The 24,400-nt window shown below is 51.6% G+C and overlaps 8 protein-coding genes across 8 annotated transcripts; 4 read left to right on the top strand and 4 right to left on the bottom strand.

The window, feature by feature from the left end:
* Window positions 1-63: 63 nt before the first annotated feature.
* N7498_006933 (uncharacterized protein) lies at window positions 64-3,316 on the bottom strand (the record flags this gene model as incomplete). Its single annotated transcript, XM_058453995.1, has 2 exons — window positions 64-2,824; window positions 2,895-3,316. The coding sequence occupies 2 exons, from the start codon at window positions 3,314-3,316 to the stop codon at window positions 64-66; spliced, it is 3,183 nt and encodes a 1,060-aa protein (XP_058306244.1).
* Window positions 3,317-3,971: 655 nt separating this feature from the next.
* On the bottom strand, window positions 3,972-6,274 carry N7498_006932 (facilitated glucose transporter; the record flags this gene model as incomplete). The annotated part of the gene is made up of 9 exons (XM_058453994.1): window positions 3,972-4,150; window positions 4,199-4,291; window positions 4,345-4,404; window positions 4,460-4,593; window positions 4,646-4,740; window positions 4,790-4,947; window positions 4,997-5,634; window positions 5,696-6,072; window positions 6,137-6,274. 9 exons carry the CDS (start codon window positions 6,272-6,274, stop codon window positions 3,972-3,974), a joined length of 1,872 nt encoding a protein of 623 aa, XP_058306243.1.
* An 820-nt stretch (window positions 6,275-7,094) lies between these two features.
* On the top strand, window positions 7,095-8,100 carry N7498_006931 (DUF218 domain protein; the record flags this gene model as incomplete). Its single annotated transcript, XM_058453993.1, has 4 exons — window positions 7,095-7,195; window positions 7,259-7,366; window positions 7,425-7,476; window positions 7,549-8,100. 4 exons carry the CDS (start codon window positions 7,095-7,097, stop codon window positions 8,098-8,100), a joined length of 813 nt encoding a protein of 270 aa, XP_058306242.1.
* A 124-nt stretch (window positions 8,101-8,224) lies between these two features.
* On the bottom strand, window positions 8,225-9,315 carry N7498_006930 (spindle checkpoint protein MAD2; the record flags this gene model as incomplete). The annotated part of the gene is made up of 8 exons (XM_058453992.1): window positions 8,225-8,516; window positions 8,591-8,661; window positions 8,723-8,868; window positions 8,928-8,956; window positions 9,010-9,048; window positions 9,106-9,131; window positions 9,191-9,216; window positions 9,267-9,315. 8 exons carry the CDS (start codon window positions 9,313-9,315, stop codon window positions 8,225-8,227), a joined length of 678 nt encoding a protein of 225 aa, XP_058306241.1.
* Window positions 9,316-9,527: 212 nt separating this feature from the next.
* On the top strand, window positions 9,528-11,585 carry N7498_006929 (GTPase GUF1; the record flags this gene model as incomplete). The annotated part of the gene is made up of 2 exons (XM_058453991.1): window positions 9,528-10,267; window positions 10,322-11,585. The coding sequence occupies 2 exons, from the start codon at window positions 9,528-9,530 to the stop codon at window positions 11,583-11,585; spliced, it is 2,004 nt and encodes a 667-aa protein (XP_058306240.1).
* Window positions 11,586-11,942: 357 nt separating this feature from the next.
* Window positions 11,943-16,376, top strand: N7498_006928 (DNA-directed RNA polymerase III core subunit RPO31; the record flags this gene model as incomplete). The annotated part of the gene is made up of 2 exons (XM_058453990.1): window positions 11,943-12,037; window positions 12,125-16,376. 2 exons carry the CDS (start codon window positions 11,943-11,945, stop codon window positions 16,374-16,376), a joined length of 4,347 nt encoding a protein of 1,448 aa, XP_058306239.1.
* A 571-nt stretch (window positions 16,377-16,947) lies between these two features.
* Window positions 16,948-19,127, top strand: N7498_006927 (Zn(II)2Cys6 transcription factor; the record flags this gene model as incomplete). Its single annotated transcript, XM_058453989.1, has 5 exons — window positions 16,948-17,123; window positions 17,193-17,745; window positions 17,798-18,165; window positions 18,216-18,536; window positions 18,602-19,127. 5 exons carry the CDS (start codon window positions 16,948-16,950, stop codon window positions 19,125-19,127), a joined length of 1,944 nt encoding a protein of 647 aa, XP_058306238.1.
* Window positions 19,128-19,719: 592 nt separating this feature from the next.
* Window positions 19,720-23,382, bottom strand: N7498_006926 (uncharacterized protein; the record flags this gene model as incomplete). Its single annotated transcript, XM_058453988.1, has 4 exons — window positions 19,720-21,513; window positions 21,566-21,668; window positions 22,047-22,539; window positions 22,596-23,382. The coding sequence occupies 4 exons, from the start codon at window positions 23,380-23,382 to the stop codon at window positions 19,720-19,722; spliced, it is 3,177 nt and encodes a 1,058-aa protein (XP_058306237.1).
* Window positions 23,383-24,400: the final 1,018 nt, after the last annotated feature.

The raw sequence follows: 24,400 nt of genomic DNA, 5'->3' as shown, positions 1-24,400 counted from the left end.
TTAGATTATTGAGACGCTTCGTTGAATGTTTGCAGAATAAACACGTTAAGACACGTTTGGGACTCAATCCAATCGGTAACTGAACGGAATATCCAAATGCTCGGTGGGGGTGACGATACTTTCAACGTAGAACTTGTGGTATAGCCCAAATGGAACTCCTTCCTTCTTTTCAGTCATGAGAGATTTGCAAACCCGCACGAAGGAGTCACGTCGATCGGAATTGGGAGATCGAGAAATAAGCTTTCCCCGAATGTCATCCAGGGTTGGCAACTCCATTAGTTCCAACAATTCCAGCAAACCAATAGTATATGTTTCGGGGGGCTGTGTGTTCTTGTTGGCAGTGGTGTCACCCTCGCTGGCAGTACTGTCGTCCTCGCTCAGACTGGGATTCCAGTGAGACCACTTTCCGATAATAAACTCGACATTCGGATTCGGGTGCTGCCACTTTCTGATAATAAACTCGACATTCGGATCAGCACCCGAATCCAAAAAGCTCTCGAGAGCGAGAGCTGGTTTGGAATATCTTTCTGAGAGAAACTCTGTGAGATAACTGTAAAGGTAAAGCAGCCACACTGAGATAGGAGCTTTCGGAGCCATGATGGTCCCGGATACCTGGTTTGCAAAAGGCGACAATATGTTCTCCACGGCCACCATCTCCTTGGGAGACCTACCCTCGCGCAGTAAATCTTCCACAATGTCCACTTCATTTGCCCACGATGCTACAAGAAGCAGGTTTGGCCCAGAAACCGAATTCTCTTTCTTTAGACGGCCGAGGAAATGGGGCGCAAGATATGAATATAGACCCTCAGCCACAGTCTGGCAAAGGAAGCATGATTGATGATCCTCCGATTCTAGGTAAATGAGCTGAGGACATTCGAGGGCCACCATGTTTTCTCCCCACAGATAGCCTTTGTTTTCGTGGTCCTGTACATCGAAGGGCTCCGCGGGTTGAGCATGGCCCGCAAAGATTTTCTCGGCTTGTTCAAGGAATCCAGGTATCACGTCGGTTTTCCCGGCCTTTTCGGCATACAATAGAGCAAGGAATATAGTTTTGAGCTGTATTCTGATGGAATACCCCCACCTTGCCAAGTTAGGGATCAGGTCTTCTCTTGACGGACGGGCAAGCTTGAAATCAGCAAGCAGCAATCGGATAATACCGACGTGGTCATTGAACTCTGGAACACGGCTTTGCATCTGGTCTCGTCGCGTGTTCACGATGTAGTCGCGTACGGTACGATGAAGAAATTTCACTTCATATGCGAAATATTGGTAACCCCGGATCTTGTGTACCCTGCTCGGTGTCATCTCAAGCAATCCTCGGGAAAAACGGTCCAGAAGGCATGATACGCGAGGTATCTGTTCGTCGATTTCAGCTTCCGAGCAAACTCGCATAGGTCTGTTCTCAGGAAAATTTGGATCATCCAGATCCTCCAGCCGTGAGTATGCCATGGCATTACAAATTGGTGGGTACCAGTGGTACAAGCTTGCAGTGCTCATAAGAAACAGTTTATCAGAGAGCGGCCGATCATCTGGGTTGACTGACTCGAGGATCTGGTCGAACAGCTCATCTAGCCCTTTTGGCATTGCTTTGAGCTTCTTTTCCAAATCCTTCGCCGTGCTTTGATAACCTATGCTTCTCAAAAGTGAGCGGACAACTAGTCTCGCCCACAGGAACACGCCATTTGCATCTTCCACCACCGTCGAAACTAGCTTTTGATAGGAATCTTGGACACGGTGGAAGTTGGGGTCTTTCTCCAACATTGCCAGGCTGAACTGGCGGATATCCTCCCGAGTAAGCTCGTGTATACTGATTTGACGATTCATGTCCTTCGCGAATGTCTGCGTAAAGGGAAAGTGCGGGCGGCTGCTCACGCAAAGTTTGATATGCTTTGACTGTGTCCAGTATTGAAGGTCCCGAGCTAGATGCCAGTGATCGACCTCATCGCCTTCGAACTCGTCCAGTCCGTCGATCCAGAAGCAGATATAGCCATCGAAGAACTGGCTCTCTTTCGTCAAGCGACCGAATGCAGCTTTAACTTCTTCGAAGCGCATCGGGGTTTGCTGTGGAGGTGCAACACCGGATGACAGCCCTTCCCAGAGGCCAGGGAATATTCGAGGGATTAGCTCGGGGCATTGTGTACATGTCTCAAACAGAAGGCTCCGATACAACCCCTCCAGAGACATCTGCAGCTTATCTCCTGAGTTCCAAAAAAAGAACCGTGCAATGATCAGTTGTTGCCCCCCAGCCCATTGTTCCAGTTCTTGCTGGACTCGAGGAGACCTGGCAAGGAACTTCATCAAGGTCGACTTTCCAGAACCAGCCTTGCCAGATATGTGGAAAACGTGACATCCGGAGTTGAGCCAAGTCAAGAATTGTTGTCGAGTTGTCTCCCGCATGACTTCTTGTTCTCTTTGCTCGTATATGTATGGCGTTTCGGAAAGGTCCTTTTGGTCAACTTTCGGGGGAGAGTCTTCTTCCACGATCCATGTAAATGTCCCGCTTTCGGGATCTTCGATATCGTCCCCTCGACTGTACATGGAAGGAAAAACAAGTCGGCTTAGAATGTGGTTTTCTCGGGAGATTGATTTGGTCGTGGACTGGAAAGTTGACAATGCGTCGGCCAATCTGGTCAGTGACTCTTTCTTGGTGTCTCTTCTTGCCAGGTCTGATCCAACAGGGGGCGATGTTGAGGACATGGTTTCTATGAGCGTCACAATGTCTTGATGCAACGCATTCAGCTGCTTTGTCGTCTCGTTTCGTAGTGATTGTCCCTCTTTTCGAAGAGATTCCAGCTGGCTTTTCACCATGGAGTTCTGGCTCGAGCTTTTTTTGGCTGTTACCGTGTCAGTAAATTCGCGCAGGCATCTCTGGGAGCTTCTTTAATCAAGCAAACCTGAACATAACGTGCAAACGGATCAAGATTTCTGACTGATAACTATTCAGCCGTCGTTCGATAGCCTCAATATCCTTCTCTTTCCGCATGCTCTTCATCTTCACCATCATACCCTGCCATTTTGACTTCTTGTCGCCAACCTTGAGGTTTCGTAGCATTTGAAAAATCTCCACGGACAATGCATGGCAATTGGTGGCTAAGATGCAGAGCTGTTTTTCGTTCTCCGTCCTAGCAGGGACATCCGACACGAGGTCTCGGGTAACGCCATTCAAATCCTCCACTAGAGCACTGAGTTTGGCGTTCTCCGGTGTCATCCCACTCGAGGAGTCAAGGACTTTGTTCACCCCAGCAATGACTTTATACGAAAAGTCGATAAAAGTGATGATGTTCCCTGCAAGGCCGAGGGCCGTGAGGGGGTCCATCGTGTCTGTGCACTCTGCGTAAGGCCCTATAGTTGAGGATCTTTACGCGAGTAAGTCTTTTGTCTTGAACGTTATATGAAGATCAACGCAATCGAATAGACGAGAGAAAAGCGACAACACACCGCTCTTCGACGTGTCTGACTGACCGCGTGGGGGCCAGGTCAGCCCGGCGGCTCTAGCCTAATCCGCCTGCACATCGGAGCTTCCGGTAGACGTTTCCATCAAATACTCTTAAGATCCCGCTTCTTTCCTAGAACCAACGACCACCTTAAATTCAGAGTTTCATTTTGTGTGTTCTCCGCTATTACTGGGTTGTTTGCGGTGACTTTCTACTCTATCATACTCCGAATGAGGCTTTGCAGGAAGCTCGTCGTCTGAGAGTTGACAACTAGGCCCAATCTGGTGATGAGGAGAGCAGACAGCATTGGAACCTCGGAAATATCTAAGATTGAAATATCTAGGCATTTGGCAAACTGTTGAGCCTGGAGCATGGTGGGAGTTTCCATCCAAGTGTAGTAAGATATCGACCAATACGGGGACTATTTCTTGCACAGGTGATGACATGAAATGTAAATATGTCCAATTATACCCCGTAGGGCCCATCAATCCCCTATCTGCCTCTTCCGTCTCACATTATCATGAATCATTTCCTTCCTCATGCCTTGGTAGTCTGTGCTTCCGAGAGTCTACGTGAGTGATCAGCCTCCTTAGCAGTCGCAATAATCTGCGGGGGCCTGGGGATGTTCTGTCGGAAGACGTATCGCTTGATAAACCAAGGCAGCCACACTGTCAGTTCATAGTGGATGAACTTCTTTGTGGGAACCGAGAAAACCTCTGCGAACCGTTAGCAAGTGGTCATCAACCGAATGAGGTATTACTTACGGTCAATTTCTTCCAGGGTGAGCTCCCTGGTCTCTCTAACGAAGCAGAAGATCATGAACCAGGCTATGAGGTTGAGCCCAGCGTAGAATCCGACTACATCTAGGATTAGCGAATTGGCATGCGGTAGTCTCGGGTCCTTTACTCACAGGCTCCAGTCGGGGTCATGACGGTCTTCATTCGAGGGAATGTTAAGCTCAGAATACCGGCTGTGGAATAACATGTTAGTAAAATCTCGGTTGCTTCAAGAATTGAAGTCCTCACCAAAAGTGTTGTTGATGCAAACAGCCCAAGCCATTCCCTGCTCACGCTGGATGGTGGGGAACACCTCGGCGGAGTACTGGAAAGCCACTGGCCCTTCACCCAACGAGTAGCAGATGGTGAACAGGTAGACGAACCTAGCGAAGATAATTAGCCAAAGCGCCTTCGAGTCAGTTTCCTCGAACTTACAAGACAACCGGCCCAATCTGAGCACCCTTACTACCGCTATGATTCAAAAGCGAGAGACCGGCGGCTAATAGGAAAATGCACATGAGGGGGAAGGTCTAACAGAATTGTCAGTCGCAGTCTAGCGCAAAGCTCGCAAATACTTACAATCAAAGTTAGGGTTCTTCGGCCTTTAGTGTCGATGAGGAACAGAGTCGGGATAGTAGCCACGACTTGAACGGCACCATAGCCGAGAGACGCATACAAGGCCTGTGTAGCCGTGTAGCCGACATTCTCAAAGATGGTCGAACTGTAGAAGGAGATAACTGTAAAGTGTGAGCGAAGTCGACTAACTCGTGGAAAAAGGCACCTTACTGTTGATACCACACATTTGCTGGGCAATCATGACGGTCGAAGCACCGTAGTTGGCTCGTCTGATTCTTGGCACAGCGAAGCAGTCCCATAAACGAGCAAAGTAGCCCGCGCCACGAGCCTCCTTCAACTCCTCCTGGTAGATGATGTTCGAGTAGTAGTAGTCTCTCGCAGCAATGATGGGATGCGCTCTCAGGCGCAACATCGACTTGAACCCGTCCGCATACCTATCATGCTTCATGAGCCAGCGAGGCGATTCCGGACAGAACCAGATACCAAGCATGAGGATAAAGGACGGAATAAAAGCGGAACCAAGCTGGAGGCGCCACGCGATGTTCCCAGTGTTCTTGACAATAACATTGGCGGCAAATCCCAGGAAGATTCCTGCGACAACCCAAAGCTGCCAGAACATGACGAGAGCACCTCGAATCCGAGCCGGGGACATCTCGGCTGAGTAAATGGGAACAGTGGCATTCTTTGCACCGATGCCAATGCCCATGACAAATCGTGCAGCAAACAAAGCCTGCCATGAATGTGTAAAAGCGGAGCCAATCGGGGTGGCAGTGAGACAAGCAGCAGTGAGGAAGATCTCGCCTCTTCGGCCAAGGTAGTGGTTAAGTGGATCCACGATAAAAGCACCACTATACAGGAGATCAGCCAAGGGTATGGAACCAAAGAGAGTGCCACTATCTATTTACTCACATGAGACCGGCGGTCAAGAAAATGATCGCATTGATCAATCCCACAATCCATTCATCTTTACCCGTGCCGTCGATGCCAAATTCCTTCGGGAAGGACAAATTAGCACCGTTGGATCCAGTCTGATCCCATCCTTGTGTTGCGGCTCCGATAGCGCAGAGACTGATAGAATACCAGAGCATGAAGGGGCCGTGCCATTTATGGTCTCTCTCGTATGCCAGTGAAGCGCGCTCCTGCTGATCGAGCTCGGGAAGAGTCTCGAACATTTCCGGGTCTCGCGCGACCAGAGCGGCGCGACCAAACAGCTCCCTATATTCGGACATGCCACGCGCCTGGGCAAAGGCGTGAGCATCGAAGACAGCTTGCTCCCTGGTGACGGTCTACACGAGCAAGGTCAGCATCAATACTCATAGTGAAGGGTTTTATACAGATCACGAAGCTTACCGTCAAAGGGTTCTGAACAATATTCAGAGCGCCAGCTTGACGAGGACCAGCCGCATCAGCTCGGTCTGACTTTGCAGACTGAGAAATATACTCATCGTGGGCAAGGACGCCCGCGGACGCCTTCTCAGTCACAGTCATGGTGGTCGCACTGTAGCTTGAGTATAGATCGGATAAATCTTCGGTAAGGAACCCCGTGGAGATGAAATCGGCCGCTCCAACGCATTTAAAGCAAGTCCCCGTGGGGTAGCCATGAACTCAGAAACGCCCGGGGGGCAATCTTGAGGGTTCCAAAAGCTTGGCATCTAGTCCAAAAATTGCCCAGCGTCAAGCCTCTAAGCACTAGGGGGCTTTGAGAGGTCATAGCCCCTCGGGCAAACCGGCCGTGCCAAATCATAGGTTTGTGCGGCACTTGTGGTGTCATTCTATAAGGTGACAATGCAGCGAGCCGGCGGAGAACAAGGTTCTACGCAGTTCCAGGGGCTTGCGGTCGATTCACAACGAAAGCAAGGTGACGAAGAAATAACAAGATATAGGCGATCGCTCTTACGAATTTAGCCACCGGTGGTCGTGTGATGCGGCATTGGCCATCGCGGCCCCGCCTGGGGTGCTCAAGCCGTCCAAGCGTCTACGGGGTAAGGAAATTCCTGGTTCAGGGCTTGGCCGATAGGCCGCCATTGCCTGGGGCTTGGACGGGCCAGCGCCCGGGCGCCATTCCGTAAGCCTCCAGCCCTGCGGGTCATGGCGCCGATATCTATAGAGGGATACCGGTGTGGCCGAAGAGGCAGAGAGATGGCACCATATCCCGAAGGCATGTACGGACTAGGGTGACACGATATACTTCGGGTCGGGGAAACGTGGAGACCCGCACAGGCCGGTTTCCACGCGACGCTCGTGATTCACTTTCCTTCTTCGCCACGTTCAGCCTCCTTAACCTGGGAACGTCTCACGCCCTTGCAGCATGGACTATATTTCCCTCGGAGAGTGGGAATGCCTCGTCGTGGTTTGCTGCCATGCCATCTATCTTGGAGGGCCCAATCGGGGTCATTCCGAAGACGAATGGTCCGCGCTCTTATTCTCGACTCGGAGATCCTTGCTGATCGGATGCTGATTCATGACGTGCAGGTTAATAGAGCCTTTCCAAAAGGGCGAAATCGACACGTTCATCAAACATGCCGAAGCTGCGTTGGAACTACTCGTTGATTCCCCCAACGCATTGCTAGTATTCTCGGGGTGGGTTTTCCAATCGCCATCGCTTTTGGGTCTAGATGCAGGGCTAAAGAATTGACAGGGGACCCACCAAACGACCAAGGACGGAACTCTCCGAGGCACAGTCATACTTCGTAAGATACCATAGAATGCCCCTCTCGTTTTGCATGGTGCTAGGATGCCTAATTGCTGACGGAAGCATCTAGAACCTTGTCAAAGACAATAACTATTTCAACATGGCACACCAGATCGATCCTGAGAGGATCCTTGTAGAACCTCATGCGACGGACTCTTACCAGAATGTCCTCTTCTCTTTACTCGAATTCCGCTTGTGCACAGGGAATTACCCAGAGTTTCTCTGCGTCTTCACGCATAAGTTCAAGTCAACTCGATTTCTGGAATACCATTTCCCTGCCCTAGGGCTACTTCCTAATGCTACTGCCGCCGAAACAGAAGCCAATCGCGATGCCGATGTGTGGGGCATTGACCCCCCTGAGCATGTCACTTCCCAAGAGTCCTTGCAAAAGGGCGAAGCATCCAAAGGAGTCGGACTTTGGAAGAAAGATCTGTACGGAGTCGGAGATGAACTTGCCAGTAAACGGAGGGACAGGGGCTGGAAACCCGGCATGGAGAGCTTTTTCCTCAATAAAGGGCTGGAGGAAGTTGTGGAGCAATTGATCTGCTGGGATGGTGGGGGAGGAAACGATTGGTTCCCGAGGATGAACGAACTGCCCTGGTTCTACGGAAATCGCAAATAATGACTATGGACATAATGCAGTACTCATTAGACATCATATCTCTGATCATAAAGTGACAGTCGCCATTCCCTTAAACGCCAATGCATAGAGCATCCCTCATATCTGATCATAACAAAGCATGCGCTCAGTCTGCTAGTCGGTAGCTGACGAGGGTACCGACACGGTGATTGTTGGTGCTGAAGCTGCGCAGCTGAACCTTCTCTGCATTCTTGATCTCCTTGGCATCACTGTCGCCCCATTCGACGGGCACTTCTGAATCAGCGTCGGCGTAGACGAGGACATTGAAGGTACAGTCACCATCCAGGACGGGAAGGAAGGTGACGGAGGCGGTGATTTGACGGAAAATAGCTTGGATCTCTTCTTGGATCTCCTTCTCGGTCTTTTCGAGGGGCTCATCTGCCTGCGGGGCCGCATCTCTGTCCATTGAAAATGAGCGTTGTCAGCTAAAGGCTATCTATGTATTGTGATTCTGGAATTTTGAGAGGCTTACGCGGGAGCAGCATTCTCTTTATCTCCTGACTTGCGAGCACCTGAGCTCTTCGATGACTTGAAAATTTCAACCTGTATAGCAGCCACCGTCAGACAAGGGAAGACTTTAGTAGATCGAGATTCCAGAACATACATCGAACTGCCAGCGCTCGACATGCTCCCCGGTTTCTTTGTCGGTGATAACGACCACGAGCTTCGAGATTTTTCCGCCGACCATCCACCTGTTCAATTGCGACATGATCTTCTTGATGTAGGCTTTCACCTGGTCGTCGGCCGATACTATCGTGGGTTAGATGGGCCACAGGTGGCAGTTGGAGGGCCGAAAACGTGAAACTAACCGAGCATGTTGAGGCCATACTTCTTGACACTGCTAGTTGTCAGCTTGTCGAGGCCATCTGCGAGGTGTCGAATAGGACTTACGTCGTGAAATCGTCGGGAGGGTAGACACCACGTTGGAAGCTAGATAGCGACTGCGATGAGCTCCTGCCACCAACCAAACCCAGCATCAGAACTCACAGAATGGAATTGATCGAGTACTCGAACTGCTTGTCCATCAGAATTTGAGTTCAATGATTCAACGCGGGGGAGAAGAGCAACTCACGAACTCGGACACAAGCTTGGCCGATCCTGGCAACCTGTTAGTTTGGAGTGTTACAAGAAGAGCAGCTGTCACGGACCTCTGATGGCCAGCTTGTGCACCTTGGACTTGTCTTTGGTTTCCGGCATTGTGTGTGGTTGAGGAAAAGACAGGGAGCCCGAGGTTTGTTTATGTCGGATAATCGCCGCAGCGATCGGAGTCACCGCCCGCGAGCCCGTTTTTTTCTCCGCAGGCCCCGTTCGAAAGAGCGACGAACCAAGTCAACTCCTCTCGAATTGCCCTCCGTGATCACGAATCAACCACGGGGTCATCCCTCTTCCATGTCATCGCGCGAATCCCGATGCGAGGATGTCTGCAGTTAGCCCGATGGCTGAGCGCAGCGCCGAATTCCCCGGCTGCGAGCCTCAAGTCGTCGGCTGGCTTTCCATCCCGGTTTAATTCCCTCCGATCCTTCACAAGCTCTGCAGTATGGAGCACATCTCGGTCCAAGGTATCAAGTGCGCCTGATAGAAACCTCGAATCACGAATTGCCGCCATCCCCATTGAGCGATATCGTAATTTCTGCATTGTCGCACACGTCGATCATGGCAAGAGCACACTCTCCGATCGGTTACTCGAGCTCACCGGGACCATCAAGGCTGGAATGAATAAACAGGTGCTGGACAAGCTCGATGTTGAGCGCGAGCGAGGAATCACCGTCAAGGCTCAGACTTGTACGATGATCTACAACCACAAGGGCGAGGACTACCTGTTGCACTTGGTGGATACGCCCGGCCATGTTGATTTTCGTGCAGAGGTATCGCGCAGTTATGCTAGCTGTGGAGGAGCGCTGCTCCTAGTTGATGCCAGCCAGGGCGTTCAGGCGCAGACTGTCGCCAATTTCTACTTGGCCTTTGCACAAGGCCTCGAATTGATACCGGTCATTAACAAGGTGGACTTGCCATCGGCGGATCCAGAGCGGGCTCTGGAACAGATGAAGAGTACATTCGAGTTGGAGGCCGAGAATGCAGTGCTGGTTTCGGCCAAGACGGGCTTGAATGTTGAAGCCCTTCTTCCGACGGTTGTTGACAAAATTCCTGCGTATGTGAATTTTACCTTTTCGAGCTTGTTCGAGTTTGGCTAACTGTGGATCAGTCCCATCGGTGACACCCAAAAACCCCTGCGTATGTTGCTCGTCGACTCGTGGTACGACTCCTACAAAGGTGTGATTCTTTTGGTGCGCGTTTTCGACGGCGAGGTGCGTGCAGGCCAGCAGCTCGTCTCGTTTGCCACGGGTATCAAGTACTACGTGGGCGAGGTCGGAATCATGTATCCCCTTGAAACTGCCCAAACGGTCCTCCGCGCCGGTCAGGTCGGGTACATCTACTTCAATCCCGGCATGAAGCGAAGCAAAGAGGCCAAGATCGGAGACACTTTCGCCAGAGTGGGCCAGGAAAAGTCAGTTGAACCCCTGCCCGGGTTTATAGAGCCCAAGTCGATGGTCTTTGTGGCAGTGTACCCCGTGAACGCAGATCATTTCGAACATTTGGAAGACAGTATCAACCAACTCATGTTAAATGACCGAAGTATCACGGTTCAAAAGGAATCGTCCGAGGCTTTGGGTGCCGGATTCCGCATGGGCTTCTTGGGCACACTTCACTGCTCGGTGTTCGAAGATCGCCTGAAGCAGGAGCACGGTGCCAGCATCATCATCACCCCGCCCTCCGTTCCGGTCAAGGTGGTGTGGAGAGATGGAACAGAGGAAATTATTACCAATCCGGCCAAGTTTCCCGATGACGATAGTGTGCGTCTCAAGGTCGCCGAGGTCCAAGAGCCTTATGTGTTGGCCACATTGACCTTTCCCGACGAATACCTCGGAAAGGTGATTGAACTTTGCGAGTCCAACCGGGGCGAGCAACAAAGCATTGAATATTTCACCTCAAGTCAGGTTATTATGAAGTATCAACTACCCTTAGCACACTTGGTCGATGACTTCTTCGGCAAGCTCAAGGGCGGCACTAAGGGCTACGCCAGTCTGGACTACGAAGAGTCCGCCTGGCGAGCAGGCAACATTGTCAAGCTACAGCTCCTAGTCAACAAAGAGCCAGTGGATGCCGTGTCGCGACTAATGCACATGAGCCAGGTCAGTCGACAGGGCAGGATTTGGGTAACCAAGTTCAAAGAGCATGTTGACCGGCAGCTCTTCGAAATCATTATCCAGGCTGCTGTGGGTAAAAAGATCATTGCCCGTGAAACCATCAAGCCGTATCGCAAGGACGTGCTGGCTAAGCTGCATGCCGCTGATGTGAGTCGGCGACGGAAGCTGCTGGAGAAGCAGAAAGAAGGCCGTAAAAAGCTGAAGGCTGTCGGGAATGTGGTGATTGAACACAAGGCATTCCAGGCATTCCTAGCGAAATAAGTGTATCATAGACAATATACCATTCTGTACAATATCAAGACTCTTTCTACCACTTGAGCCTCAAAGTCGTACCTGTCCATCGGGCGGTGAGAGCTTAGCCGGCAGAAAAAAAGTTCGTGGCCGACCCCGCCGTTTATTCTTGCTCTCTTTCTCCTTCCATTGCCAATCACTATCCCATCGCTTGTCCTAGAGATAATTCTGGTCTTTTGGGGCTTCGCATACACGCAATAACCCTATTTCTTGCCTTTTATCGTCTCTCGGCTTCGGACTTGCGGTAGTCTGGCAGTTTGACAGCCGCCCGTTCCGATCGCGTTAGCTTGAGTCACCTTGCCATGTTCTGCACTTGACAACGGCGCGATGCAGCCTCCAGAGGGTGCACAGATGGATCTGGGCAAGGCCCAGGTCATTGATCGTGTTCCCAAAGTCATCAAGGAGTTGAAATTTGGTGTACTGTAAGGGCTACTCTTATTCTGTTCCCAGGACTGACCTGGAACGTTATCGGGCGGTATCGATCGCTAACTCGCATTTGCTGCCTCCAGAACAAACGATGATATTGTCGGCCAAGCTGTGGTGGAAGTCTCCGATCGGAAGTTTTTCGACCTCGAACACGACCGTGCGGTAGTTGCCCATGGCCCTCTCGATGCGCGCATGGGTATTTCGAACAAGACTGCCGAGTGCAAGACGTGCGGACTTCATCTGAAGGAGTGCAACGGTCACTTTGGACACGTCAGATTGGTTTTGCCTGCTTTCCACGTCGGTTATTTCAAGCGCGTCATCGGCATCCTCCAGGAAATTTGCAAAGAATGCTCGCACATCCTGCTCCCCGAGGCAGAGCGTCGGGCTTTCTTGCGTGAAATGCGCCGCCCAGGACTGGATAATTTACGACGGACCCAAATCGCGAAGCGAATCAACGAACGCTGCCGGAAAACTCGAGAATGCGAGCATTGCCATGCGATCAACGGAGTGGTGAAAAAAGCCGGCTCGAGTGCTCTCAAGATCACCCACGACAAATTTCGCGCCTTCAACTCTTCAACTTCTGCCAAGAAAATCCCTCCTCTCAGCAAAACGGCGTTTGATGACACCTTTGCTGAGGCCAGGCACTCCAACTCGGAGGTTGAGAAGCACTACAAGAAGGCGCAAGACGATATGAATGCCCTACGGGTGCTCAAACTTTTCAAGAAGATTTCCGATACCGACTGTGAGCTTATGGCATTGGACCCGAAAGAGGCACGCCCCGAGATGTTCCTCTGGCAATTCATTCCGGCCCCTCCGGTCTGTATTCGACCATCCGTGGGGCAAGACGCTGCCTCGACAGAAGATGACCTTACTGCGAAGCTGGGCGACATTGTCCAGAGCAATATCAACCTCAAAAACGCCCTGCTGAAGGGTGCCCCCGTTCAGACAATTATGGAATGTTGGGACTACATGCAGCTTCAGATTGCCGTCTACATCAACAGTGACGTGCCAGGCCTCAACAAGGCGGATCTGGGAAAGCCCATCCGAGGTTTTGTTCAGAGACTCAAGGGTAAACAAGGTCGATTCCGTGGCAATCTGTCCGGAAAGCGTGTCGACTTCTCTGGCCGTACGGTCATTTCACCCGACCCGAACTTGCGGGTAGATGAGGTTGCAGTTCCAGAGCTGGTTGCCAAGAACATGACTTACCCCGAGCGGGTGACCCGGTATAACAAGGAAAAACTACAAGAGCGTGTGCGCAACGGCCAGAAGAAATGGCCAGGAGCAAACTATCTCTACAAAAAAGGCTCCGACTTCCGGACCATGCTGAAGTACGGTAATCTGAAGCACATTGCCAACGACCTGCAGGAGGGCGACTTGGTTGAGCGTCATATTGAAGATGGTGATATCGTACTCTTCAACCGGCAGCCCTCCCTCCACAAACTCAGTATTCTTTCCCATTTTGCTAGGGTACGACCTCACCGAACGTTCCGACTCAACGAGTGTGTCTGCAATCCGTACAATGCCGATTTCGACGGAGATGAGATGAACCTGCACGTTCCACAGACGGAAGAAGCTAGAGCAGAGGCAATGGAGCTGATGGGAGTCAAGAACAACTTGGCCACGCCCAAGAACGGAGAGCCCATTATTTCTGCCATTCAGGATTTCATCAGTGCTGCTTTCCTGCTGAGTAGCAAGGATAACTTCTTTGACCGTGCCTCTTTCACCCAGATTTGCCTCTACATGCTGGGTTCAGAGACGCGATTTGATCTTCCGCCACCATCAGTCCTCAAGCCACAGATGCTCTGGACGGGCAAGCAAGTTTTCAATATCATGATGCACCCCAACGAAGATGACCCTGTCTTGGTCAACCTCGATGCTGCATGCCGACAGTTCAAACAGCCCAAGGACGGCCGGCCCAAAGACTTGGATCCCCATGATGCCTGGCTGGTCATCCGCAACTCGGAAATTATGTGTGGTGTTATGGATAAGTCTACCATTGGTTCCGGAAAGAAGGACAATGTGTTCTACATTATGCTTCGTGATTACGGGCCTGCGGCGGCTGCCGAGGGCATGAATCGTCTCTCCAAACTCTCAGCCAGATGGTTCACCAATATGGGTTTCTCAATCGGTATCACAGACGTCTACCCCAGTGAGAGGCTGGTCCAGTCCAAGAATGATCTGGTGGAAAGAGCCTACGCCGCTTGCGATGAAGTCATTGCCAAATACAAGGCTGGCACTCTGGAGAAGTACCCGGGTTGTGACGAGTTGCAGACCATGGAGAACCAGATCTCGGGTATTCTCAGCAAGGTCCGTCAGCAAGCTGGTGATGAGTGTATTGACCAACTCAGCAAATATAACTCGCCCCTGATCATGGCCACATCCGGGTCTAAGGGTTCTAGCATCAACGTGTCTCAGATGGTTGCACTTGTCGGACAACAAATTATTGGTGGTCAGCGTGTTCAAGACGGCTTCCAGGATCGTACCTTGCCTCATTTCCCCAAAAATGCGCGACAACCTCCTTCCAAGGGTTTCGTTCGGAACAGTTTCTTCTCGGGTCTCGAGCCCACCGAGTTTATTTTCCACGCAATGTCTGGTCGTGAAGGTCTGGTTGATACTGCCGTCAAAACCGCCGAAACCGGTTACATGTCCCGTCGGTTGATGAAGTCCCTTGAGGATTTGTCAACACAGTATGATGATACAGTGCGCAACTCGTCTTCTGCAATCGTGCAGTTCCAGTATGGTGACGATAAATTGGATCCCGTGGACATGGAAGGCAAAGCCAAGCCTGTCCATTTCGATCGAACCTTCATCCACTGCGAGTCTACCACCTACAACAATGATGAACGAAGCTTGCTGCCTGCTGAAATTGCAGAAGTCTGTCAAGAAATGCTTGGAAAAGAACGTGCCAAGTTGGCTCGCAAGGACCTGCTGGGCAACGAGCTTGGCTACATGGATCGGTCCGATCATGGCATTGACCAGTTCGAGAGCGCCCGTGACTTCCTGGACTCGATTGAGCAATACGTGTCTACCAAGGCTGACAGGCTGATCTCCCGCGGTGGCGACTTTGATCCATCGGATGAGAGAAGCCGAAAGGGCTTGGACCACACCGGAAAGTTGACAGAGACAACCCTGAGAGCTTTCATCAAAGAATGCCTGCTGAAGTACAAGAGGGCACAGGTTGAGCCAGGTCATGCCGTGGGTGCCGTAGGTGCCCAGTCCATCGGTGAGCCCGGTACGCAAATGACCCTGAAGACTTTCCATTTTGCTGGTGTCGCCGGTATGAGTATTACGCAAGGTGTGCCTCGTATCAAGGAAATTATCAACGCTTCAAGGGAGATCAGTACTCCGGTCGTTGCTTGTGACCTTGTTACTAAGGACAGCATCGTTGCGGCACGAATTGTGAAGGGACGCATTGAAAAGACTTATCTCCGTGACGTTATGACATGGATCAGCGAGAGTTGGTCTGGCAACGAGGCATCCGTCAAAGTCCGAATCAACTGGGATACGATCAATCAACTGCAGCTCGAGCTGGACATGCAGAAAATCGTCGCAGCGATCAAGAGCCACAAGCGCTTCAAGGGCGAAGACCTTAAGTTCCGGACCACTGCGCGCTCCATCGTGGTCATCATCGATCTTGACCCGGCCAGCAAGCAGGGTCTATCAAAGACCGAGATCGCCGCTACAAGCGTCGATCCCTTCCTGCGTCTCAAGCACCTGAAACGCATGTTGCCCAACATTCAAATTCTCGGTCACCCTCAAGCCCACCGCGCCATCATCCGGACGGATGAAACATCCACCACCAATACCCTACTAGTGGAAGGCTACGGTCTGAGAGCATGCATGAACACCATGGGTGTCAACGGTCTCCAGACTACGACCAACAACGTCATGGAGGCGCGGGAGGTTCTTGGCATCGAGGCTGCACGCAGCACGATCGTCACTGAAATCAGTGAAGTCATGAAGGACATGGACATCGATCCTCGCCATATGCAGCTCCTGGCTGACGTGATGACATACAAGGGCGAAGTCCTGGGTATTACCCGGTTCGGTCTGGCCAAGATGCGTGACTCTGTGCTCCAGTTGGCCTCGTTCGAGAAGACTGCCGACCATCTCTTCGATGCCGGTGGTGCTGGCCGCACCGATCTGATCGAGGGTGTTTCCGAGTGTATTATTATGGGCAAGACGGTAGGCCTGGGTACCGGTGCCATGGAGGTCGCGCGCAAGTTGAACTTCTACGAAGGACAGATCGGCCCGCGCAAGACCACCTTCGAGGACGCCTGGTCTCAGCTGTGTGAGGTCCCCATGACGAGGAGGACCAAGAGAAAGGTTCGGTAGGGCTAACCTTTTCCCGGCCTGTTCCCATCTGCATTTCTCTCGGCGTTGGGTTCTATATTATTTTTCTGTCTGAGCGTGACCGTTTTGGGCACCACTCTGTACATGTACTCCACCGGAGCCGGTGACTTTCATGCACGTTAGCGATAGTGATGATTGAATGGACGATTTATGTCTCTTCGGCGAGTTTTCATTCGTAGTGTACAGTAATATCTGAAATCAGATACCTCATTACTTACGATGACAATTACTATCTAGACTATAACACTCCTTATGGTCTCCAAGACCGGGAACTGGGGGATCGATGGTCGTTTCCTATTTAAGGTTCGCGTGCGTTATATTAACTTTCTTTGTTCAACACCTTTCTGTTCTAACCTCATCGAGTCACGCTGCAGTCGAGAAGGTTCAGCCACGAGGATGTCCGATAGGGTTTCTTTGTCTTTCTTTGTTTCGTGTTCGGGGACACTTGGCGAGCGTCCCCCTCTAAGTAGGCCCGTCTGCGCTCCTGGAACTTTCTCATCACCTCAGGCTCCCCGATGCTCCCCGACAACACATTGGGCCTCTACTCTCCACTATGGAGTTCGATTCCAGAATTTCCAGGAAGCGCGATAGTCGTACGAGAGCCCCCACCGCATGTCAAACATGTCGCATGCGCAAGACTCGGTGTGACAATACTCGACCCACCTGTAGCTATTGTTCGCTACAGGGGGCGGAGTGTATCTATCCCGAAGCGTCACCCCACGCAGCACCGTAAGTTGTGGCTTGTGTGTTTCGACTTTCTTTTTGTTCAACAGGTCTAGACTGAGACTGTGTCCATAGATTCAGTCTGGAATCGGCCAACTCCGAGATTCTTCAGCGCCTGGGCCACATCACGACCTTGCTGGAGGATATTAAACAGGACAATGACTCCACCATCTCCTCCCATCGATCTCTGAAAGGCTCTTTTTATGAATTGACAATGCCGCATTCGAGCCCCCTCATGACACCGGGCTCCTTGGCCGGAAACTACAGTCTTCGGAGAAGCGACGCTGCCGAGGAGCGGTCCTCCGAGCACGATCCTCTGACTTTGTATGCGGCCAATTCTCCCGAATACATGCTCCGCTGGCCCATTTTCAATCGGGTGATCACCGATGCAGAGAAGCATATCCGGTCATTTCTGCTCGATTCGTTGGATAACCAGGCTCAGTCGAACATACCACCGCCCCGCCAGGCAGGTATAGGTTCCCTTCTGGATGACATTCAGCTACTGGTCCGAAAATATCTTCATTTGGTCCATCGGCGAAATCCCGTAGTTGACGCGGAGAAGCTTGAGCGATATGCCCGCGAGGTGACCGTGCAGGGCCTTGGATGGGACGGTCCATCATGCCAGGTGGTGCGTGCGATAGTTTAAACTACATTTAGTGCAATACTAATTGTGCCACTAGTTGCTTGCATGCGCTCTAGGCTGTTGCACATCCGATTACGTGCTACCTGATACCCCTGAGGATCTAGACCAGCTCCAGAAGCCGCCGCCGTGTGATGCTAGTATCGAAATAGCCGAAGCCTATTTCCACGCTGCCAAGCAGAGGCTTGGATCTTTACATACGTCTTCTACTGATATTCAGTGCTACTTGCTCGCAGGCTTCTATCACAGGCATGCTATGCGCCCTTTAGAAGCATGGTTTTGCTTCCAGCAAGCCTCCTGTCGACTAGAAGTGAGGTTAAGGTCATTATGCCGCGAACAGTGGACTGCAGATGTCAATTATCATAACCTCGAGTCACGCCTGTACTGGTCCTGTATCCAAGCTGAACAGTGAGATTTCATTCTATTTATGAGCGCCCAGATACTAAAAAGACCCTCAGTGAAATGCAATCTGAGCTCCCTCTCTGGAGCAGTGGTCTTGAAAGCCTTGGATACGCTGAGCCGTTTCCAAAATTCCCTAAATCCAGCACAACCTCACCAGATAAAATGGAAGACGACGATCTATTAGCAAAATCATCGCCTGAAATCAGCGGCACCGACGAAGAAAAAGGATGGAGATTCTACATCGGCTCGATCTGCAATCGCCGAACAGTCAACGACATGCTGGAGGATATGTGGCGCAGCGGTGAACAGGCCTGGGTCACCAACGTCGCCGGCATTGTCGAAAAAACAAACCAAGCCGAAAAGGTTCTATTTCACTGGTACGTCCCCATCATTGTCACCCTACGATCTATTGCCATCGGGCTATCTATTCACTGGTACCCAGGTACCAAATGTCAACGAGCGGACTCCCCGGTCCAACACAAAACAACCAAGATCTAGAGTCTCTAATGATGGGACGCCTCTGCTTTTGCCTAGAGAAGATCTACCGCCCAGTCCTCTACCTAGCACTGCACTACCCCTCCCTACCAAAATATCTACATAACAACGAAATCTTTCGCACAGTCTTCGACCAAGCCCAAAAAGCCCTGGACAACTGCGTCCGACTCATCCCAAGGCTATGGTACAACTGGCGTCATGAATGGATTTGGAACTGCATGCGCGTTACTTTTAGTGCCGCGATCCAGATCACGGCAGCAGTTCTGAGCCAGATGCAGAGTGCTAGCAATCCGGGCGGGTGGACGTTGTCTCCACCTTATAATTGGCCTGCCCTTGTGAGGCTGTCTATCCGAACGTTGCGGCTTTGGGAGAGGGAGTCCATTGATCTGGAGATTATGCGCTCTACGCTTGAGAGGATGTATCAGGGGACTTGTCGGCTGGCTGGGGTGAGGCCTGAGATGTATCCGGTGTAGAGTTTATCTAGAGTTGTTTATTATATGAAGTGGAAATGGGTTTCCTATTTCTCCTGTCCAAGATTTCCAAAGTTTCTTAGCATCTGGTTTACTGGGCGAGCCACCGCTTCGGCTTTTCCTTGAGAAATAAATCTTACGCCGGGAATGATCGAAAGATAGTAGTCATAACTTTCAGCATTGAATCTTCATTTGCAAGAAGATAAAATCCTAATGTACATTTCCCCTATCCCACTCATTATGCGCCATGAAAATGAGACACCACGTCCCGCAGATGCAAGCCTAGGTACGCCAACGACGAAAACAAGGCAAACAAGATAACCCCAGGGAACAATATGAAAAAAGCATAAAAATGTAAGGGAAAACGCCCTTGTCCACAAGGAAACGATGCAAACGCGCGTCGAGGTCTTGGTTGCACAAACACAATCTCAACGCCGTGTAATATCTGCCCAGAGAAAAGTCTCTAGTATTGTGCTATGCATCGCCATGACGGGGTATGGAATAAAAAAGATACAAGAATGAATGGGTTCAAAATATGGGAAGGGAAGGGTATCCAACAGAAGAAGGAAGGTGTTCTTCCAATCGAGAGGTTGAATTAGGCGTCGTGGCGGAATGTGCAGTTGTGGCCTTTTCTGCACTTGCCTTCAGCCCAGAACCTGCACGGGACCAAATTAACCTTGTACGGCTTGGCATCGCCTCCTTTCGTGCGCTTCTGTCGGCTCCATTGATCGTCGTACTGGTTGCCCTCGCGCATTCGCTTGCGCTCTGGGTCTTCGTAGGTGTCAAGAGGAGGCCCGGATTGCTGGTTTTGTCCAGCAAACTGTGAGAACATGGCGCCTAGGTTGGGTGCCATGTTCGGTTGCGTTTGTTGAGGCTGAGGGAACCCTGCGGCCGGGTTCTGGAGCTGTTTCATCACATTCAAAATCTGGGTGAAGTCGACACCACCAGCGGCCGGCGCTTGGGGTGCCGCCTGACTGATTGGAATCTGCGGGGACTGCTGGACCGGAGGCTGAGTCTGTTGCTGGCGGAACATGCTGATTGTTCGTTCCAGATCAGACATCGGGGCGGGCTGAGGTTGAGGAGGAGGTGTAGACTGTGGCTGTTGTCCAGTCTGGATCATCTTGAGCAGATTGGAAATGTCAAAGTTACCACCCGCGGCAGGGTTGGGTTGTGCGGGAGCTGCAGCGGGAGCTGCAGGTTTAGGGTTGACGTATGACCAGTATCGTTCCTGCCGAGCTTTGATATGGTCTGGTAGTTCGCCAAAGTGAACTTCATCGGGAACGACTTCATCGGCTTCGTGAACAGGAGGCTCCTTAGGCGAAGGTGGAACATCGGCGGGGGAAGTGTAGAACACCATGAGTGTAGTTGACTCGCGATGCTCTTGAGCCGCCTTCTCCGGGCTGGAGGGTTGCTGTTCGCCACCGCGTTTGATGAAATTGGCACCCCTCTGTTCCTCAGACTCGATGATGATTTCCGAGGGAGCGCTGTATTCATTGAGGCTGGTCTCCCGAAGCCCACCAAGGTCTTCTTCTCCAAGTTCCTCCAGATCCTTATGAAGTTTAAGAACGCTTCCCTCTCCCTTGACGTCTCCCGCACCACGCAGAGAACCGTCACCGGGTCCGAGCTCTTCATCAGGATCGTGAGTGAAGAGTCGTACTTCAGTGAGGGAGTCCTCAGGCTTCCAGGTCACACGCAGCTTGCGTCGCGCCTCCTTACGCAGCCTCTTTTGACGCTCTTCCTCCGTCTCAGGTGGCTTGTCTTCGGTAGGCTTCACCACGACTGCCTCCTTTGGTTTACTGAGATCGGCCATAATGTCACCGAAAGAGAATGCAGGCTTAGGAGGGGGCGCAGCGGGTTTTTCATTCTTCTCCGCAGGCTTCGCAGCCGCCAGTGCGGCCGCTCTCTCGGCATTTGTCGTCCCTGGTCTCTTGGAGGCAGAACTCAAAGCGCCAAAGAGACTTGAAGGCTTGGGGGCGACAATATTGGCTCTTGGGCGCGGGGCTGCTGCGTTGGCTGGCTTGCCATTTTGAGTACCCGGTTTGGTCAACCCATTTGTTGCTGTTGCAGATTTCCCAGCTTCCTTGGGGTTGGAACCAACAACCATCCTCTTCGTGGCGGGTTGGATGTTACTTTCGCCTTCACGGGGGCGCTTTGCCCCCGCAAGTTCTGCTGAAGGAGAATCGGCACCGGAACCCTTGGATGGCGAGTCTTCTTTGGCAGACTTCGGAGTAGACTGTTTCCGCTTCGTGGAGGCTACGGCGTTATCCTGGATCTTCTGTGCAAGTTCCTTGACCGATGGACCACCTCTCTTGACAAATCTGGGAAGCAGTTTGGCAACGTTTGTTTTCTGGAGGAGCTCTTCATCGACAGTGACAAAGCGACACAGAAGCTAGACTATGTCAGTCCGGAGAAAAATGAGAAGAGAGGGTGAGAGCGCTCACCTTGAGGATGTTGACCGTCAAAGAGCCATCAAAGTCGGCCGCCTGGAATCGGTCTACCAAAAACGAGTAGAAAATTGACAGGGCCATGGGATGCTCGCCCAGCCTACATTAAAAACAACGATTAGCAATCTGACAGGAAACCATTGAAGTGAGCGGGATCATAGAAGGCGCGGACGAGTCATTCTAAAACGCTTCATTGGTCTCACGGATGGCTTCTCATGGCACATCTGAAACGACCTTAAAATTGAAGACTTTGGGCTATTTCGGGATTCACGCTCCGGTCTCGGGTTCGAACAAAGTCGGATTTATGGAACCCGGTGCCACGGAGTGTGCCCTCAATTGCAGCCGTATTAATTGACTCCATCCATGACCACAGGAGGGGTTTACGCAAGTCATGTTCTCAATTCGTTTCAGACTTCTATGGCCATGATAACCACGTGGGCGGGTGGGGGATGGAACGAAATTCACGGGGGATGCATACTTCTCAACGATCGTGGAATGGCCCGTGTTCAGGGCGGTAACCACGATTTTATCCATAATGCGACGCTGCAAAGCCACCGATTCCTTTAATTGGGTTGCCTTGGCATTATTCCCTTGGTTCTCTGCCAACTTCATGGCCTGCACTTGATCTTTCCAGGCATCTCGGAGCACTTTGATGACATCCTTGAAAGCAACCAGAGCCCCTTTTACTTTATCCGCCGAGGGCCACTTGTTCCGAGGAGACCACACGGCCTGGATAGTATCATATTCCGCTGCGCCGATGGGATCATCGGGACGAGTGGGTGGGAGAGGAGACGGTTCATCAGGAGCTTCAATCTCCAGATCTGAGTCGTCGGAGCTGTCACTTTCCGCCTGCCCCTTGGCCTTTTTCTGTGTCTTGGGGCCTGCCTTCTTGGTCGACGGCTTCTTGCCAGCCGGCTTCTTCGCTGTAATGACTACATCGGGTTGAGGGAACCCGCTGGTCTTAGGAAAACCTGTTCTGCAAGTCAGCAAAGGCGAGATAACAACGATGTGAGCATAATAAGCATACCGATTGGCACTGCATTAGCGGGGTCTGTACCATACTGCGGTTGTTGCATGGAGAGATCATTCTGATAATAATCAAATAACCTTTCCCCGGTCTGCTGGAACTCGGGAGGGGCTCCATAGAGGTAATTGGGTTGGATATGATGCGCTTGGCGGGGGGTCTGAGTGGGGTTTAGAAAGGAAGGGTCGATGGTGTGGTGCTGCGGCACGCCCGCTTGAGGATCGGGGAAGTCGCCGGTGAGATCAATGGGATTGAAATTCTGGGAATACCCCGAAGAGAGGGGGAACTGAGGAATTGACGATTGCGACTGTTGTTGGGCCGGTCGCGAGGGAAAGGATTCTTGGGGGTAGTAGTTTTGTTGATAGGGGAATGAGGGGAAAGTCGAGCTCTCGGTAGGGTTGAGAGTACGCGAGTCAAATGTCATCTGGCCCTGTTGGTACTGAGGCGTGTGCTGAGAAACCTGCGGCGGGGCCTGTTGATGAGATTGATACTGCGAGGCGACTGGATAACCTCGTGCTGGGGCCTGCAAAGGGTTCGCCTGCCAAGATTGGGGGATGGAATATATCCCATGGTTGGATTCGTTCATCAAATGACCCTGCTGACGCTGTGGTTGTGGGGTATTCTGAAGCATAGGGTGGTCCCATTCAATTCCCATGGGAGGCTGTTGTGTCGACGGCCCTTGCGGTTGCTGTAGTGGCTGGAGCTGAGGGTCCGAATACATCGAGTCCAAGTTATTCCAATACTCCGGCGGTATTGAACTGTGATCTGACCCGTGCGGTAGACCCTGCATGGGGTTTGGGGCCGAGGACTGTTCCATCACTTAATTCACCCCCCAACACTCAACAAGCAACAAGCACCTTAACTTGTCGACGTGCTTAATGCTACTGTCCAAGTGTCACGTGCATTCAAGATGGGTAGTTCACCGCCTGCTGTTTTGGGATCACTATCGGAGATGGAAATTCAACCGGTCAGGTGGGGCGAGGGTTGTGATTGGCTGTTCGCAGGTAACCTTGAAAGCTGAAGAAACGAATCGATGAGAATCACTCGCGGAATCAAATACAGCTAGCAGTGAAGGCAGAGGTTGGAGACGTCTTGTGACGATGAGTGCTCCCGTACCTGACGAATATAAAAAGCCTTTTGTTGTGTGCAAGCACCGCTGTTTTTTATGTGGCCGCCTCAGGCACCAACCCGGGATGCGAGTGACGCGAGTTGGCGACCCTGGTCCTGTAGACCTTAATATGACGAATTCTGCAGCGAAATACGCCGCAGCAACTTGGATTTCAACCAGCGCCTGCTCAGCGCCTGCTGGGACCTTCTTGGGTCCTCCGAGTCTCTGGTATGTCTTTCCTCACTTGTATTTGTCCCAGACCTCCTGTTTCAAGTGTCCCTGCAGAGCTTTTGCTCCTCTCTGTGCTTTAAGCTTTAAGCCTCCTGGGAAAGAGAAGAGAAAAGGCTCCTATACAAAGAGCCACTCTAGCATCATAGCCATTCGCTTTACGAAGAAAGGAGGGGATGGGGGGAAAAGGGGGGAAGTGATGGTGGTGGATGGAAGACGGAGGGAGTTGAGGTGGAAGGAGGAAAAGCTGTAGGCGCCCGGCGGTTGCGTGTATCAGCCGTGACATATGTGACGGTTACCGTACTGAAGTCATGCTAGGGAAAAGGGGTTAAATGACAGTACGGTGGTAACGGGATTATTCCCCTGACTGCATGTGATCTCCACCGGGCGTTTGGGCTGTTTGCATACCTTACGTCAGCCAGAGTGCCAGGTGGAGCGAGAGGGTGTCAACATCGTGCATCTTCGTCTTCGC

The sequence above is a fragment of the Penicillium cinerascens genome, assembly GCF_028974065.1.
Source record: "Penicillium cinerascens strain IBT 15544 chromosome Unknown contig_9_segment0_segment0, whole genome shotgun sequence".
Lineage (NCBI taxonomy): Eukaryota > Fungi > Ascomycota > Eurotiomycetes > Eurotiales > Aspergillaceae > Penicillium > Penicillium cinerascens.
Note: the sequence above shows the minus strand (reverse complement) of the source record. Positions and strands in the feature narration are given on the sequence as shown.